Source organism: Saccopteryx bilineata, chromosome 3, assembly GCF_036850765.1.
Source record: "Saccopteryx bilineata isolate mSacBil1 chromosome 3, mSacBil1_pri_phased_curated, whole genome shotgun sequence".
Lineage (NCBI taxonomy): Eukaryota > Metazoa > Chordata > Mammalia > Chiroptera > Emballonuridae > Saccopteryx > Saccopteryx bilineata.
This window is the reverse complement of record NC_089492.1, coordinates 245,198,172-245,216,347: the sequence shown is the minus strand read 5'-3', so window position 1 is coordinate 245,216,347 and position 18,176 is coordinate 245,198,172. Positions and strand designations below refer to the sequence as shown.

The window sequence follows — 18,176 nt, the reverse complement described above, 5'->3', positions numbered from 1 at the left end:
TTGTGGAAAGCTGTGAGAGAGGATATGACTTTTTTTGCAAGGAGAAGCACGTCAAGGGTAAGCTTTCAGGGAGTGTCAGCATCACCAGGCTACGAGGACAGACTGTGCCTGGCCAGTCCTGGTGCGGAGAGGATGCAGAGGTGATGGAGGGTGGGGAGCAGTCTGGGAGTAAGGGGGCACAGGCAGGTGGAGCCCTGCCGCCGGCACAGGGGAGGGAGATGGCTGAGAGTCCTGCAGCTGCTCTGCAGTGTCCTGCCGTCTGACCCGAGGCTCGCCTGACTCAGGAGTCTGTGCTGCGTCCATTGCCCCATGCTGCCTGGCAGGGAACTGGGCCAGCGTCCACTCCACCAATCCCCTCTGTCTCCAGGCCTCTGTCCTCCCTCCGTCCAAGATTGAGTCATTAGGAAGAGAATCACAGAGTTTCCACCATCTCACACACACGGTATATCACTCCTGATAAGGTCATTAACCAATACATTCGCACTTGGCAAAAGTCCTAAAAAGAAGATAATATTAACTACAGCGAAATCCATCTCCATGACCACCCCGGAGACCAGCAAAAATCAATTGCCTAGTAAAGTTGGATCTTTAAGGAAAGGTCAAAGACTCCACTGGAAACCACAGGTGGATGCTTTGAAAATGGTTACTTGAGGCAGGATGCCGCACACCAGCGGGGAGCGGGGGAGGGGACCCTGCAGAATGTGCGCTCTCTACTAATCTGCCCAGGTTTGACAAAACAATATTGTCTGTGATTTGGCTGCTTCTAAGTATGTATTTGACAGCGCTGCAGGGCATCCTCTTTCTGTTTCAACTAAGGAACACTTACATTATGTTTTTTAGCAACTTTCAACCCAATTTCAGACTACCGTTGAGACTGAGTTGATAAGTAATGTGCACACAAGCTATTAAGAGTCACAATTATTTTCTTCTTGGAGAATGGAAAGCATGTTTATGGGCACAATGATCACTTATGGAAGGAACTTGGTAAAAAGTAGTTAGAACCAGCAGATCGCTCGTTTTTGCAGCCAATTTTCATTATGGAGGTGGCACTATAAGAAGTAATCGGCTGAATAAATAGTATGTTTGTAAATTACAGTGGCTAAGATGTGGGTGGTTTGTGAGTACTACAACATGCAAATCTGAAAGAAAGGCGAGCATTAAACTGCATCTTCAATCCCTGGGAATAGCTTGGAGCCAAGAATGGGCCAGGCCAGCCAGGGCCTCAGAGTATGGTCACAACACGTGCTGTTCACGCCCATGCATTTCTACAGCAAAAAACCATACATGGACATTTAGACTAACTGACTTGACTTCTGTCATTCAAAATCCTCTACTTTTTTTTTTTTTTTTTCTGAATTTGGAAACAGGGAGAGACAGTCAGACAGACTCCCGCATGTGCCCGACCGGGATCCACCTGGCACGCCCACCAGGGGCGACGCTCTGCCCCTCCTGGACTTCGCTCTACCGCGACCAGAGCCACTCTAGCGCCTGGGGCAGAGGCCAAGGAGCCATCCCCAGCGCCCGGGCCATCTTTGCTCCAATGGAGCCTTGGCTGCGGGAGGGGAAGAGAGAGACAGAGAGAAAGGAGGGGAGAGGGTGGAGAAGCAAATGGGCGCTTCTCCTATGTGCCCTGGCTGGGAATCGAACCCGGGTCCCCCGCACGCCAGGCCGACGTTCTACTGCTGAGCCAACCAGCCAGGGCCAAAATCCTCTACGTTTTTAATGATGAAAATTGAACATGCCCAGAGAAGTACAGAAAACAAAATAATAATCACTCGTGTACCCATAACTGATAATTGCTGACGTTTAGGTATACTTCAAGTTTTTTTTTAAATAAAAACTGACCCTACACTTTTAATCCGAGTTTTATACTTGTCCTAGTTCTATTTCCTCTTCTTCTCTGAAGAAGGAAACATTGTATTTGGTATGTATCCTACTAGTCATTTAAATATTATATATATACATACATATATATGTATACACACAATACATAGCTTTGCTTCTGTATACTTCACTCTCACTGTACATATTTTTCTGCAGCTTGCTCTTGTCAGCATTGTGTTTCTGATGCTTATCCACACTGATTCATAGAGATCTAGTTCCTTCCTTTTACCTAGATGCTCCATCTTAGGGCAAATATTGCATTCAATTTAGTCTTTTTCTTTCTGAAGGACATTTATATTTCCCCAGTGTTTTGCAGTTGCAAGTAATGTTGCAGTAAACACCTTCTACCCGTCCTGGGAATACATCCCTCCACGTACACACTGGCAAGGGTGTGCATTTCCTTGTGGTGTGTGGAGTGCTGTCGCCAGCATTAGGACTGATTGCACTGGGTGCCTGTCTCCCACGCTTTTCCTAACAGGAGTCTCAGATCCAAATAAAGGTGGACCCTCAAGCACAGCAGGATTAGGTCGGCAGTAAATTGTGAGCCATCAGCGAGTATGGATGGTGTGCGCCAGTGTGTTTTGACTTTCCACAGAAATGCCCCAACACAACAACTCTCCTGTCACACACAATTTGTTAGGCAGCTGCCTCCCTTTTGTAAATAGTATCTTTCTTCTTTGCTGGTAGGGGCAGAGCTGGGTGGCAGACTTTCAATCACTCTTCTCTTTGTCGTTGGTTGTGGTTGACGTGAAATTAGAAGCAATGTCTCAAGGCAACAAATGTGTGGCCCAGAGATAGAGAACTGGCACGGGAGTCCAGCATGTCAGATCCACATGCGGGTAGCGGGTATAACGCCCGAGTGAAAGACACGGTTACACACGGGCTCTGGGTCCAGGAAAAAACCTGGACTTGAGTCCATATTATGTATTCAGTGAGTAACCTTAACATCCTCTCTCCAAATCTCAGCTTCTTTCTCTGTAAACTGTAAGCAACAACACTTACCACAAATAGCTGTGAGGATTGCGGTGATGTATCTTGTGCACAGAGTGGCAATGACTAAAGAATAGGTCATATGACAGTGTGACGGTTCTGTCATCTGCCTTGATGACAAGAGTAAGTGGAAATGAAGACCTTTCTTAGATGATCTGCAGGAGGTCAGGTTTTGCACTCTCTGTTCCAGATCTGCAGGCTATTCTACATCACGTATGGAGATCCAATACCTGCTGTGTTCAGGACTGCCCCGTGGGAACCAGGGGTGGAAGCCAGAGCACTAACCTGGATTCAGGTAAAGGTTGTGAGACTCCCGAAATAGGGGCGAATCTCTTCTTTCTCACAATCAGTTCCTCCTCTACAGTGCAAGGAGAGACAACACCCACCTCATGACATTGCCACAGAGGGTAAAGAAAGGTTCCCACCCTGCACTTGACTCACACCCTTGCCCTCCCACTTCTCACTGCTGAGTGAAGTCCCTGATGTATATAAATGTGATCGTGTCACCCCTTTGCTTGGAACCCCTCAATGGTTCCCCATCGCCTAGACCATGAGGTACAAGCTGCTTCTTTTTTGTAAATTGAATTTTTTCAGATGACATGGGTTAAGAACACTATATAGGTTTCAGGGAAACAGTTCTATAGGACATCATCTGTATATTGTATTGCGTGTTCGCCACCCCAAATCAGGTCTCCTTCCATCACCTTCTATCCCCCTATACCCTCTGCTATAAGGTACAAGCTTCTTCACCAGTACTCTAGTGACCCCTCAACTCCGCCAACCTAACTCCTACTCCACCTCTAGTGGCCCACCCTGGTCTGTGCTCAAGGCTACTGAAGTAGACTTGCAGCTTCAGGAATAAGCCAGACTACCTCTCCTTTCAGTCATTTAGAATTTAACTGCTGGTAACATCTAGAGAGAGAGAGAGAGAGAGAGAGAGAGAGAGAGTGTGTGTGTGTGTGTGTGTGAGAGAGAGAGAGAGAGAGAGAGAGATGGGGGGCGGGGGGAGAGAAAGTTTGAAAAAAAAACCCAAATTTGAATTGATGAGAAGGTAAAGTAGGTCACTCTCATATAATAAATCATTGATAGGAATTGCCTCTTTTTTTTTTTTTCACATATCACAAACCTTTTTTTGCATAACAAATCACACCAAGGCTTTGTTCAGAACACAGAACAAGTAGCCTTTTCTTCTTAGCATGACAAAAATACATTTAAACATGTCAGTTTCTTATGGGAACACTTGTTGAAGTTGGGCGCTGAGTTCCACAATAATTTGAAGAGAGTTGCTGATATTTTATCAGATGTATGCAAATCACTTCAAGAGATGATCCTCCTTCAATAGGTACACAACCAAGAGACAGAGACGGTCAGCATTGTGTGGGCTTTATATTCCCGGTCATACTAATGATCAGGGGATCATTTGTCACTCTCACTCACCTGGAGCCAGGCACACTGAGACAAGCCAGGGCAGCAGAGAGGAGAAGGAGCTCTGTGCACGCCCTCCGCGCCCACGTCCCGGACGTCTTCATTATCTCCGTGACAGCGGACCCTGTGCGGCGCCTGGGTCCATGAAGAGCGGGTTCCGGAGTGCTGCCGTCAGCTTCCGTCCCCACTGAGCAAACAGCTCAGCAGAGTAAACAGAGCCAGTGCAGTGACAGGGCACCCCTTAGACTTTGCACAGACCGAAATTTTACCCATCGCTCTGGAAAGCAATGAGAGGGATAACAAAATCCCACAGCAGTTTGGTTATTATTCCTAAGTAACAGGCTTGTAGGTGAGCCGCCGAGAGGATAGGCTCTTAGAGGGGCAATAAGGACTGGGGGCTCTAAATCCAGGCTGCCTGGGTTCAAATCCTTTCTTTTTAAAAATACCACTTACATAGTAGTTAGGCAATCACATCCTTTACCAAGTGCTCCTCCCCCCGATATTTCCGGTACCCACCGGCACCATACATGGTGATTACGATGTTATTGTTTATACTCTCTATGCTGCGTTTCCATCCCTATGGCTGTTTTGTAACTACTAATTCGTATTTCTCAACCTCTTCACCTTTCCAGCCAGTCCCCCAGCCCCCTGCCCCTCTGCCGAGCATCAGTCTGTTCTCTGTTATCTATCGGTCTGTTTCTGTTTCCGTTGTTTATATTGTTTTTTAGGTTTCACACATAAGTAAAATCACACGGTCCTTGCTTTTCTCTGACTGACTTATTTAACTTAGCATGATATCCTCTAGTTCCATCCACGTTGGTGCCAATGGTAAGATTTCATTCTTTTTTATGGCTGAATTATACATTCTGTTGTGTCTACATGCCATGGCGTATTGTTCATTGAATCCTTTCTTTGCCACTTACTAGCTTTGCGACCTTGAGCAAGTTATTTTCCTTCTATGCTTCAATTTCCTCAGCTGAAACACGATGAGGATTGAGTAAGTTAACATACCTAAAGTGCCTGGAACAGGCCTGTGAGGGGCACTCAGACCCCTATTATTACTAGGTGGAACGCAGAGCTTGGGTTCAGGCCGTTTTAATTTCCACTTTTGCCTTTTTCTAGTATATGATTCTGAGCAAGTTGGCAAGAAACTGTAGAGTTCTGGAGTCCATCTACTTGAGTTAAAATTCTCTCTGTATGTTTCACCAGCTGTGTGACCTGAGGCATATTATCAACCTCTCTGAGCCCAACTTTCATCATCTATAAAACAGTGATAGCAATAGTATCCACCTTATGGGACTGTCATGAAGGTTAGATAAATCTAGATATTTAGGACACTTTGAACAGAGCCTGGCACATGCTCCGTGTTCTCTCTGTAAGTGACTGTCTCTGATTCAGTCCCTTGTATGTAAAACTGAGAGTTGGGAGGGTCAGATAAGATACTCAACGTGAAAATGTTTCACAGATAAGCATTATAAAAATGATAGGCATAAGATATTAATTTACCAAATATGTGTTGTTGTTATATAGCTTACATGAAAGTTTATTGTATCGAGAGAGAAACCGACCCTGACCTTGTTGGGAAGTGTAGTAAATGATTGGTATTAGATGAATTTAACCTTAGTCTCCAATGTTTGCCAGTCACCCTAAGAGTCACAGGTGAGGTGATGGTAGTACACAAAAGGGACTCAATAAGTGCCCTTACCTTCACCCATCACCTGTCTCCCAATAAAGGTGCAGGAGACCTGCTGTCTTTCCCTTGGGTTGAACACAGCAAAGACAGGTGACACTCAAGTATGGTGAGTCATAGAATCGTTTAGAAGTCCTCTTATAGTCAGAGAGATGAGCTACATTCTTTAGTCAAGTATCAAAGCCAAGAAGAATGCTTCTCCTCCATCTTTCCATCATTCTGAATACTTCACCGATTACCCTGTCATTTCTGTGTGGCCTCAAACCATTAAACTGGATTTAAAGAAGATGTCACACTAAGGCTCTCTTGAAATGGCATAATCCAAGAAAATGTTCATGTCTAGACCTCTTGAAGCAATTCCCAGATGACTGTGACCAGATACGGGATGGGTACCCTCCCATTTTTGGTCACAGTGTGGACACCCAATGTCGGACCTGACTCCACCTTGGAGACGGTACAGGCTCTGCCCATGTGAGGAGTGCGGGAGCCTGGTGTGAAGAAGCAGGGAGCAAACTCAATGGCAGAATGCATGCGGCCAAGGCTCCAACTGACCCTCCCTGAACGCCATCACTGACTCCTCAGAATCAACACATTCAAGTCCAAACTGCACTCACCCGGCACTTATGAAACCGATCTGCCATCCAGAAAGGGCTGTATGAACATGGTGGGTGGCAGTCAGTGACAGGCCTCTGAGGGGCAAGCAGCAGGCCACTTGGGGAAGGGCGCTAGACAGAGAACACAGACTGGGTTTGACTTCCTTAAACAGGCTAATTTCTCAAGATTCTGTTTTCTCATCTGTCCAACAGGGATAAGAACATTAATGCCCACTCTGTAAGGTTGTTTTGAGGTTTGAATGTATCAAACAGTAAGCTCTCATTTCCTGCACAGGTTGGCCCACTGTTGGGTGCCAGTCTGCTCCCCAATCTGGGCCCATCTGCCAGAGTGCTGGGCTGTGTCTGGGAAGGGGATGGATGGGAAGTCACAGAGGGCAGGAGTCCCTTCACATTAATTGCCCCAGAACTGAGGACACAAGGTCTTCTGTCAGACCATCCTGGGTGCATTCCAGTTATCATTAGCCCCAGCGCAAGGCACCATCTCACTGTTGTCCCAAAGGATGCAGTGACCTGAACTTTGACACAATTGATTGCAGTAGTTAATCATTTGTAAACAAGCAGAAAATTGCATTTCAAGAAAGATTCATGCCCTCTCTCATGCCTGCCTGTATTTAAGAGAAGCCGTGTCCTTCCAAGATATGTCTCCCCTTCCACCTTCTCAACCTGAGAAACTCAGGAGGAAACTGCAAATTTTAGAGGGCAGTTATATGAATAAGTCATATGCTTTCTCACCTTCAGATATTTTGTACAGTCTGTCCCCCCCCCCTCCGCCCAGAATATGTGCCATTTAGCTAAATATGACTCATTATTTAGGTTTCATACTAATGTCATTTTCTCAAGGAAGCTTTCCAGATCAACTCTCCTGAGGGGTTACACTGGTTCCAGGCTCCAATAGGTCTCCTGGAAGCGCAACCTCATAGCGCCCCCTGGTGGTTACAGGTGCCACTCACCTGAGGTCATGCCAGGAGGATGGCCACCTTAAGATGCAGTGCTAATACACACATTGTTCAAGTTCTCAGCAATTTAATGGTTTTCCCCATACATCATCTTGTTTGATCTTGACAATAATCCAACAAACTAGGTATCATCTTCCATGCCTCTGGGATGGGGTTCCACACTTGGTTCCTCAGCTACTAAATAGCAAATCTATGATCAGGTACAAGGTTTGTTAGTTAGCTTGGCTCCCAAACTCTTCTTTTGGTAATTCCGAGATGTTACCCCCTCTTAGGAAGTTCCAGGGCTGTTTTTAGGTTGAGTACAACCTCCCCATTCCTCTGGTCTATCTGCTCTGACTAAAGAATGTAGCTCATTTCTCTGACTATAAGAGGACTTCTAAAATAATCATGTATCTGTAGGCCATTAAATTGTATGTAGCTCTAGATCAATGGATCGCCAAACAGCCTGTTGTTTCTTTAGCCTTTGATAACTAATTTTCTAGTCTCCACCCAGTTCCGTAGTCACAGCCAATGCCACATGGTTTAGCTTTTTGTTACAGCAGCAGTGTACTCCTGGTACCTACTTTTGTATTAGTTAGCTGCATAACAAATGATCCTCCAACTTAGTAGCTTAAAACAAAAGTTTTAGCTCACAATTCATTGGATCATCAAGTAGGTCTGGGCTAAGCTGGGTGGCTGTGCTGGTCTTGCCTGGATTCACTCATGCAACCTCAGCAGCAGATGCCCTTACCTGCTTGCGGACGCATCCTGTCTGCCTGAAGGTGCTGGTTGTCGGCTGAAGCGATGGGCTAACTGGGCCACAGGTCTCCAAGCAGACAAACTCAGGCTTTTTCATGTTCATGGTGATCTCATGCTTCTAAGAGCAGCAAGAAAGAACAGGTCCCAATTTACAAGTGCTTCTTCAGTCTCTGTTGCATTAAAAAGTCAGGGAGCTGCCTGGTTGGCCTGAGAAACCTTGATATCTCACTGGCCGAGGCAATGGCCGAGCCCACAGTCGACAGATGAAGACATAGATTGTACCTATTGGTCGGAGGAAAAGCAGAGTCACTTAGCGAAGGGGTATGCAGGTGAGGGTGGAATGAATTTTCGGTTTGCCAGAGATCTGTGCCGCTTCCAGGCTGATGCAGTTCAGAGCCAGTGTGCCTTCTCTATTCCTCTTCTCTCCTGGTAATCAGGAAATGTGTACTGAGGTGACAGTGTCTTCTGGTGGAGGGAGCCCACACCCCTGACTCCCTGGGTGAAGAAGAGCCCCTGGTGACCCTCAAAGAACCTGATATAAGTAAGAATTAAACTTCTGTTGTGCTATGCCATTGATATTTGGGGGTTTATATGTAACTGCAGCTACAGTTACCCTACCCTAACTGACACACTCCTACATTATGTACAAAGTTTGGTGTGTATGCATTTTTTTTTAACTGGGGAAAAGTCCATAGCTTTTCTCAGATTCTCAAAAGAATCAGAGATCTAAAAGAAGTCTCCCCCCCCCCAAAAAAAAGCAAAAAGGAAAAAGTCCCTCAAGAGATATAATTTTTTTTAGCTCACAAAATTATCTGTTGTCCCTTTGAATGCAGTAGGGAGTAGTCTGAAATATTGGAGGCATCAGACAGGCCTAGATTAGCATTTCATTTCTCCCATTTATTGGTTCATATCCTGAAAAAATCCCTTAAGCCCTCAGAGCGGTGGGTTTCTCTAGTTTAAAATGCTGGCTTGTTGAAATGATGCTTCAGTAATCATTTATTGAGAGTCTACTAGATCCCAGACACAATGTTAGGTGCCTGGGTATAAAGATGTATATGTAATAGACCTTCTGTATCAGAGCTGACGACCTGGTGAGAGGGGCAGATACATAATTACAAAAGGGCTGCCCAGTGTGAAGAGTTCAGTCATTGAGGTCTGCAGAGTGTAGTTTGGATGTAGCCAAGTGTGTGAGCATGTGTGTGTGGCTGCTGGGGACGATTTCTTGGAAGTGACATTAGAGCTGGCTGGCCCTTATGGAGTAGGAAGGGGTTAGCAGGCCAAAGAGACAAAGGGAGGGCATGAGGCATGACGGCTGAAGCCAACAAAAGCAAGATCTCCAGGTGATCAATCGCACAGTATTTGTGGGGAACTGTTAGCCATTCCGAGTCGCTGGAGCACAGTCAGCACGAGTAGCGCGAAGAAATGAAACTGGAGAGGAGAAGGACCCATATCACCTAGGGACTCACAGGCGGTGCTAACGATACAGGTTTTATTCTAAGTGCAGGGGGGACTATCAGAAGGTATTGGATGTAGGTAGCATGCAGAGCGCATTCCCAGCAGCTGTGAGAACACTCCAGCATCTGAAACCCTCCTAGGCACACCCAGGAGGGAGCTCACCCACTGTAAGGAAGTGACTCAGTGTCAACCAGGCAGCTCCCTGACCTTTTCAGCCTTTAGCTGTGGAAACACGCTGTAACACCCTATAGTCTGAACCTGTGTATATAAGCCAGCTTACTTCCTGAATAAATCGGATCTGCATCACTGAACCTGGTCCCCGGAGTCAGGTCTCAGCATCTCTGTCATCCTCACCCCTGGTGGGCCTTGTCTACATACTGGCACCTGGACAGGGACCTAACTGGCATCCAAGGGACGGGTGAGTGACTCTCTGCAATGGGAAACCTTCTCCCCCCCCACTCCCAAGCCCCGAAAACTCGAGCCCTGCATGCTCTATTGCAGAGTAGGCGAGTTAAAGTTAGTAAAAAGGATATTTGTACCTACTGGTAAATCCTCTCAGGTTTCAACCCTTGGCTCCAGGACGTGCCTCTTTGGGACCCCGACACTTGGGCTTGAACTTTCTGACTCATTTGTTTGGCCGAAGTACATGAAGGACAAACCTTCCCTCTCGGTCTCACTCCTGCCCTACTAGCCATCTTCCACCAAGGACCCTCCCCCATTCCAAAAATATTACAGGCTACCCCTCTCCCTGAGGAGCCCCTACCTCCCTATTCGCCCCCCTCCACTGAGGAGGAGAGTGGCTTAGCCTCCGAGTTTAACAAACTCGCAGCTGAGAGCGCAAAAACAAAACCAACCAAATTGCTAACTGTGCCATCGGCTCTGCCAGCCGAAGAAGCGGAAGTTGCCGCTCCCGAACCCCTCTGCTGTTGGTACGCTGGAAGGACCCAGCCATGGCACAGTGGCGGGGCCCATACCCCCTTCTGAAGCAAGGGACAGGTTATGCTTGTGTCCTTCCAGAAAACAGCCCTCAGCCAATTTGGATCCCAGGACAAAAGATAAGGCCAGTCCCAGTGTCCCAAGATAACCCCTCCAATGAACCCTTCCCAACCCAGGAGATGGCGAGTCTCCAGAAGAAGAGACTTGTGGCTGGCGTGCACACCCCATCACCTGGGGGGATGTGAGGCTTTAGTGGAGCAAGACCAGAGAATAGCCTCTGACAGGCCCCCAGACCCTGGTACTCTGTTCCTGCTTCAAACTATCATTCATCGAGCCCAATTGGCCCTAAGTAAAAGAGAAGGGGGAAATGTAGGTAGAGCACAGAGCACATTCCTAGCAGCTGTGGCTGATGCAATGCTGTGAGAATACTACAGCACCTGAAACCTTCCTAGGCACACCCAGGAGGGAGCTTATCCACTGTAAGGAAGTAACTCAGGCCAACCAGGCAGCTCCCTGACTTTTTCAGCCATTGGCTGTGAAGGACATGCCATAACATCCTATAGGCTGAACCCATGTATATAAGCTAGTTTACTTCCTGAATAAAGTGGATCTGCATCACTGAACCTGGTCCCCGGAGTCAGGTCTCTGCGTCTCCGTCGTCCTCACTCCCGGTGGAATGTGGCCTGAGGAAGGGAGGAAGGGACAGCTTTCTTTGTAAGAGGGTCACTCGGGCTGCCAGGTAGGGAATGGATTATAGGGAGGCAAACCAGAGTGGAGAGCTCCGTGAGGAAGCTGCTGCTGTAGCCCACTGAGAGATGGCGAAGGCCTGAATGAGGGCAGTGGTAGCAGGGATGGAGAGGAGGGCACTACATAATATCTGCTGGTGAGGAGAGGAGTAGAGGATGTACTATTTGTGAAGGGCTTTGTCATCTACGCAGCTCTGCACAAAGGTGGGGTTGTTATGACTAAGATTATGATTCTCCAGGAAAGAAGGCACATACGTCCCCAGGCCTGAGCATGGCAGCTTTTCCTGGCAGCCTGGCTCCATCCCACTCTGGTCCTTGCTTATCACCCACAGTCCTAGGGATTCTAGTGCACAGGCAGGTCCAGCCCAAGGTGAGTTCCTGATCTTCCAGGTTCGCCTTCCCTGGATCCTGGGAGAAAGGCAGCACTCGCACGTGGAAGGCCCTCACCTACAGCGTCGCATTCCTTGGGGTGGGAGTGAGCCTGCTGACCATCTTCCTGAGGTCCCACCATGGGGAGCACGAGAAACCAGAGTCTGTCACCTACCCTCATCTCCGCATCAGGTCCAGGACCTTTCCCCAGGGAGACGCTGGCTGTCATGCTCATGTGAATCTGTTTCCGACTGGCTATGAAGGGAATACAGAGAACCTGGACCACTACCCAGTAGGGGACCCTAGCTCTGGTTTGGACCATTCTGCTGCACATGAACCGGCACAGTGTCTGGGACCTGCAGCTGACTTCTTCCCTCGTATCACATGATGACCAGTATACTGATCCAATGTCCTGTTGCTTCTGGCAGGAGGTGGGTTAAATAAATAACTTAGATTGCTCAGGCATCCACGGTTCCAGAGCCCTAATCTGTCTCTGAGATGCCCTGATCTCCAAGAGCTTCTCTGTAGGCTTTTGCTTGAGACCTGGGGAAGCTGACGTAAAAGAGCCACTAGCAGCCTTCTGTAAACACTGCATCAGTGGAGGTGGCTGCGCACATGGGACCTCCTTGCCTGGGGCAGGGGTATTATCAGCACCGTGGTTTAAAACTGGACCAGAAGGAAGTGTGGGTGGGTTGGGTGGACAGAGAGATCTTTGGATTAATTGGGAGGAAATAATCCAAAGGAGGAAAGAAATGACTGTATTTTCAAATAGAAAAATAAGAAGGGGGAAGCCAGCCAGCCAAATGAATTAAAAGTCTCATCCTTCACTTGAGGCCAGAAGGGAATGGCAAGAAATATTCAAAGTAATGCAGAACAAGAACCTACAACCAAGACTACTTTATCCAGCAAGGCTATCATTTAAAATTGAAGGAGAAATAAAAAGCTTTACAGACAAAAAAAAACCCTCAAGGATTTCACTGCAACCAAACCAAGGCTGCAAGAAATGCTAAGGGACCTGTTGTAAACAGATCAAAGGAAAAAAAGAATATAGCAAAAGAGAAAAACAGTTTTAAAGAAAAAAAATGGCAATAAACAATTACATATCAGTAATAACTTTAAATGTTAATTGATTAAATGATCTGATCAAGAGACATAGGGTAGCTGTGTGGATAAGAAAACAGGACCCATACATATGCTGTCTACAAGAGACACACCTTAAGCCTATAAATGCTAATGAGCCTCGACTCCCAACGAGAATAAAGCACAATACATGACATTGCCATAGAGACTTATCAACTGCAAACCTCTACCTGAGCGTGCCAAAGGGGCAGAACCCGGGGTACAGAGTCACCGACCAGGAAGAGGGAGAGAAAAGAAAAAGCAAGAAGATAACCTCTCAAAATCAAGAATAATCTGCAGACTTTATAACCTATCCCATTTTATTTGTTCGTTTGTTTCTCTTATCTTCATTCTTGAGACTTTTTTTTTCCTCCTCCAATTTGGCCGATTAACTCTCTACCGGTCTTACTCTCTCCTCTCCTTGAACTACACTACCCATAAGTGTTACATCTCCCATTATCATTTCTCTTCTCTTCCTTTCTCTCTATGAGGGTTGCACTCCAAAACCCTTAACTCTCTCTCTCTCTCTCCTTTCTTTTTTCTTCTTTTAGTGGTTCCCTCTTTTTTTCTCTCTCTCTCTTTCTTTTCTCCCTCTATATTAGTTTCTTCCTTTCTCCTTTACATCTCCTCTCATTCAAACCTCAATAACAAACAAATTATCTTATCTGGGACTCAAACCTATGTTTGTGGCATTTTGGGGGGTTTTTACTTCACCTTTTTAACTCACTAGCAGTGCTCCCATCCCTGGCTCTCCATATTATCTAGTTCTTGTTCCACTAAATACAATAGTAAGTTTTTAATTTGTCCCCCCATTTTTCCATTTTCCTCTTATTCCTCTCATCATAACTCTTAGAAAACCAACACCTAAAAGCAAATCATTTTATTCTTGACCCAAATTTTTTCCTTATTTGCTTTTTGTGGGTCCATACGCTCTTTTTTTTTTCTTTTTTCTTTTTTTTTTTCCTTTTTTTTTTTTTTTTTTTCTTTCTCTCTTTTTTGCCCCTTTATTACTTTTCCCCAATTCAGGCCCTCCATCACAGGCATTGTTTGTTATAACTCACAGTCCACCACAAGATTTTCTCAAGAAAGAGGGGAGAGGAGAGGAGAGGAAAAAAAGAGGGGGGGAATAATTTCCTTTTTTTAAAAATTTTTATTTTATTTTATTTTTCTTTATTTCATTATTAATTTTTTTTAAAAAAAACAACTCTTTTCGATTTGTTATTTTTTTATTTTTTTTAACTTTTTATTCTTTATTAAATCTCATTAATACTATCAACAAAACCACCCTCAGATGCCATTAAGAAAGAGAAAATCGAATATCATGGATACAAAAGAAAGAGAGGTAACACAGCTAGATGAGGAAAAATCTATGGAGAAAAAATTTAATATATTGGAAACCTTGGAGCTAAATGACAGAGAATTCAAGATAGAAATCCTAAAAATCCTCCGAGATATACAAGAAAACACAGAAAGGCAATATAGGGAGATCAGAAAACAACTCCATGAACACAAAGAATATATGTCCAAGGAAATTGAAACTATAAAAACAAATCAAACAGAGATGAAAAACTCAATTCACGAGCTGAAAAACGAAGTAACAAGCTTAGCTAATAGAACAGGTCAGATAGAAGAGAGGATTAGTGAAATAGAAGACAAGCAACTTGAGGCACAACAGAGAGAAGAAGAAAGAGACTCAAAAATTAAAAAAAATGAGATAGCCCTACAAGAATTATCTGACTCCATCAAAAAGAATAACATAAGAATAATAGGTATATCAGAGGGAGAAGAGAGAGAAAATGGAATGGAGAACATACTCAAACAAATAATTGATGAGAACTTCCCAAGCCTGTGGAAAGAACTAAAGCCTCAAGTTCAAGAAGCAAACAGAACTCCAAGTTTTCTTAACCCCAACAAACCTACTCCAAGGCATATCATAATGAAATTGACACAAACCAACAGCAAAGAAAAAATTCTCAAGGCAGCCTGGGAAAAGAAGAATACAACATATAAAGGAAGGCCCATTAGAATATCATCAGATTTCTCAGCAGAAACTCTACAAGCTAGAAGAGAGTGGACCCCAATATTTAAAGTCCTGAAAGAGAGGAACTTTCAGCCACGAATACTATACCCATCAAAGCTATCCTTCAAATACGAAGGAGAAATAAAAACATTCACAGATACAGAAAAGATGAGGGAATTTATCATCAGAAAACCCCCACTCCAGGAATTACTAAAGGGGGTTCTCCAATCAGATACAAAGAACAAAAAAAAAACAGAGCCACAAGTAAAAGCTCCAAGAAGAACACAATAAAACCAAATTTAAACTGTGACAACAACAAAAAGAAAGAGGGGGAGAAGACGGAGATTAACAGTAGCAAAGGACGATGGAGTGCAAAAGTACTCACAAAATAGTTTGCTACAATGAACAGGGTAGGGACCCTTTTCATTACTCAAAGGTAACCACCATTGAAAAAACCACCACAGAAGCACATGAGATAAAAAAGATAGCAACAGAGGAAAGATGTATGGAATACAACCAAATAAAAACAAAAGATAGAAAAACGAAAGAGAAGGATCAAACAAGACACAAAACTAACAGAAAGCAAGATATAAAATGGCAATAGGGAACTCACAAGTATCAATAATTACACTAAATGAAAATGGATTAAACTCACCAATAAAAAGGCACAGAGTAGCAGAATGGATTAAAAAAGAAAATCCAACTGTATGCTGCCTACAGGAAACTCATCTAAGTAACAAGGATAAAAACAAATTCAAAGTGAAAGGCTGGAAAACAATACTCCAAGCAAATAACATCCAAAAAAAAGCAGGTGTAGCAATACTCATATCGGATAATGCTGACTACAAGACAGGAAAAGTACTTAGAGACAAAAATGGCCATTTCATAATGGCTAAGGGGACACTGAATCAAGAAGACATAACAATTCTTAATATATATGCACCAAACCATGGAGCACCAAAATATATAAGACAGCTACTTATTGATCTTAAAACCAAAACTGACAAAAATACAATCATACTTGGAGACCTCAATACACCGCTGACGGCTCTAGATCGGTCATCCAAACAGAGAATCAACAAAGACATAGTGGCCTTAAACAAAACACTAGAGCACCTGGATATGATAGACATCTACAGGACATTTCATCCCAAAGTGACTGAGTATACATTTTTCTCCAGTGTACATGGATCATTCTCAAGAATTGACCATATGTTGGGCCACAAAAACAATATCAGCAAATTCAGAAAAACTGAAGTTGTACCAAGCATATTTTCTGATCATAAAGCCTTGAAACTAGAATTCAACTGCAAAAAAGAGGAAAAAAATCCCACAAAAATGTGGAAACTAAACAACACACTTTTAAAAAATGAATGGGTCAAAGAAGAAATAAGTGCAGAGATCAAAAGATATATACAGACTAATGAAAATGACAATACGACATATCAGAATCTATGGGATGCAGCAAAAGCAGTGATAAGAAGGAAGTTCATATCGCTTCAGGCATATATGAACAAACAAGAGAGAGCCCAAGTGAACCACTTAACTTCCCACCTTAAGGAACTAGAAAAAGAAGAACAAAGACAACCCAAAACCAGCCGAAGAAAGGAGATAATAAAAATCAGAGCAGAAATAAATGAATTAGAGAACAGAAAAACTATAGAAAAAATTAATAGAACAAGGAGCTGGTTCTTTGAAAAGATCAACAAAATTGACAAACCCTTGGCAAGACTTACCAAGAAAAAAAGAGAAAGAACTCATATAAACAAAATACAAAATGAAAGAGGAGAAATCACCACGGACACCGTAGATATACAAAGAATTATTGCAGAATACTATGAAAAACTTTATGCCACTAAATTCAACAACCTAGAAGAAATGGATAAATTCCTAGAAAAATACAACCTTCCTAGACTGAGTCAAGAAGAAGCAGAAAGCCTAAACAGACCTATCAGTAGAGAAGAAATAGAAAAAACCATTAAAAACCTCCCCAAAAATAAAAGTCCAGGCCCTGACAGCTATACCAGTGAATTTTATCAAACATTCAAAGAAGACTTGGTTCCTATTCTACTCAAAGTCTTCCAAAAAATTGAAGAAGAAGCAATACTTCCAAACACATTTTATGAGGCCAACATAACCCTCATACCAAAACCAGGCAAGGATGGCACAAAAAAAGAAAACTACAGACCAATATCTCTAATGAATACAGATGCTAAAATACTAAACAAAATACTAGCAAATCAAATACAACAACATATTAAAAAAATAATACATTATGATCAAGTGGGATTCATCCCAGAATCTCAAGGATGGTTCAACATACGTAAAACGGTTAATGTAATACACCATATCAACAAAACAAAGAACAAAAACCACATGATCTTATCAATAGACGCAGAAAAGGCTTTCGATAAAATACAACACAATTTTATGTTTAAGACTCTCAACAAAATGGGTATAGAAGGAAAATATCTCAACATGATAAAGGCCATATATGATAAACCATCAGCTAACATCATATTAAATGGCACTAAACTGAAGGCTTTCCCCCTTAAATCAGGAACAAGACAGGGTTGTCCACTCTCTCCACTCTTATTTAATGTGGTACTAGAGGTTCTAGCCAGAGCAATCAGACAAGACAAAGAAATAAAAGGCATCCATATCGGAAAAGAAGAAGTAAAGGTATCACTTTTTGCAGATGATATGATCCTATACATCGAAAACCCCAAAGAATCCACAAAAAGACTACTAGAAACAATAAGCCAATACAGTAAGGTCGCAGGATACAAAATTAACATACAGAAGTCAATAGCCTTTCTATATGCCAACAATGAAACAACTGAGAAGGAACTCAAAAGAATAATCCCCTTCACGATTGCAACAAAAAAAATAAAATACTTAGGAATAAACATAACAAAGAATGTAAAGGACTTATATAATGAAAACTATAAACCATTGTTAAGGGAAATCGAAAAAGATATAATGAGATGGAAGAATATACCTTGTTCTTGGCTAGGAAGAATAAATATAATCAAGATGGCTATATTACCCAAAGCAATATACAAATTTAATGCAATTCCCATCAAAATTCCAATGACATTTTTTAAAGAAATAGAGCAAAAAATCATCAGATTTATATGGAACTATAAAAAACCCCGAATAGCCAAAGCAATCCTAAAGAAAAAGAATGAAGCTGGGGGCATAACAATACCTGACTTCAAACTCTATTATAGG

General features: G+C 43.4%; 1 protein-coding gene across 1 annotated transcript in view; it reads right to left on the bottom strand.

Moving 5' to 3' along the window:
- C8B (complement C8 beta chain) overlaps nt 1–4,501 on the bottom strand; it is a 38,898-nt gene extending 34,397 nt beyond the window's left edge. The window contains exon 1 of the mRNA XM_066269078.1: nt 4,312–4,501. Within this exon, the coding sequence (XP_066125175.1) occupies nt 4,312–4,403 (92 nt within the window). The 5' untranslated portion in view covers nt 4,404–4,501. The remainder of the gene's footprint in view (nt 1–4,311) is intronic.
- Nucleotides 4,502–18,176: the final 13,675 nt, after the last annotated feature.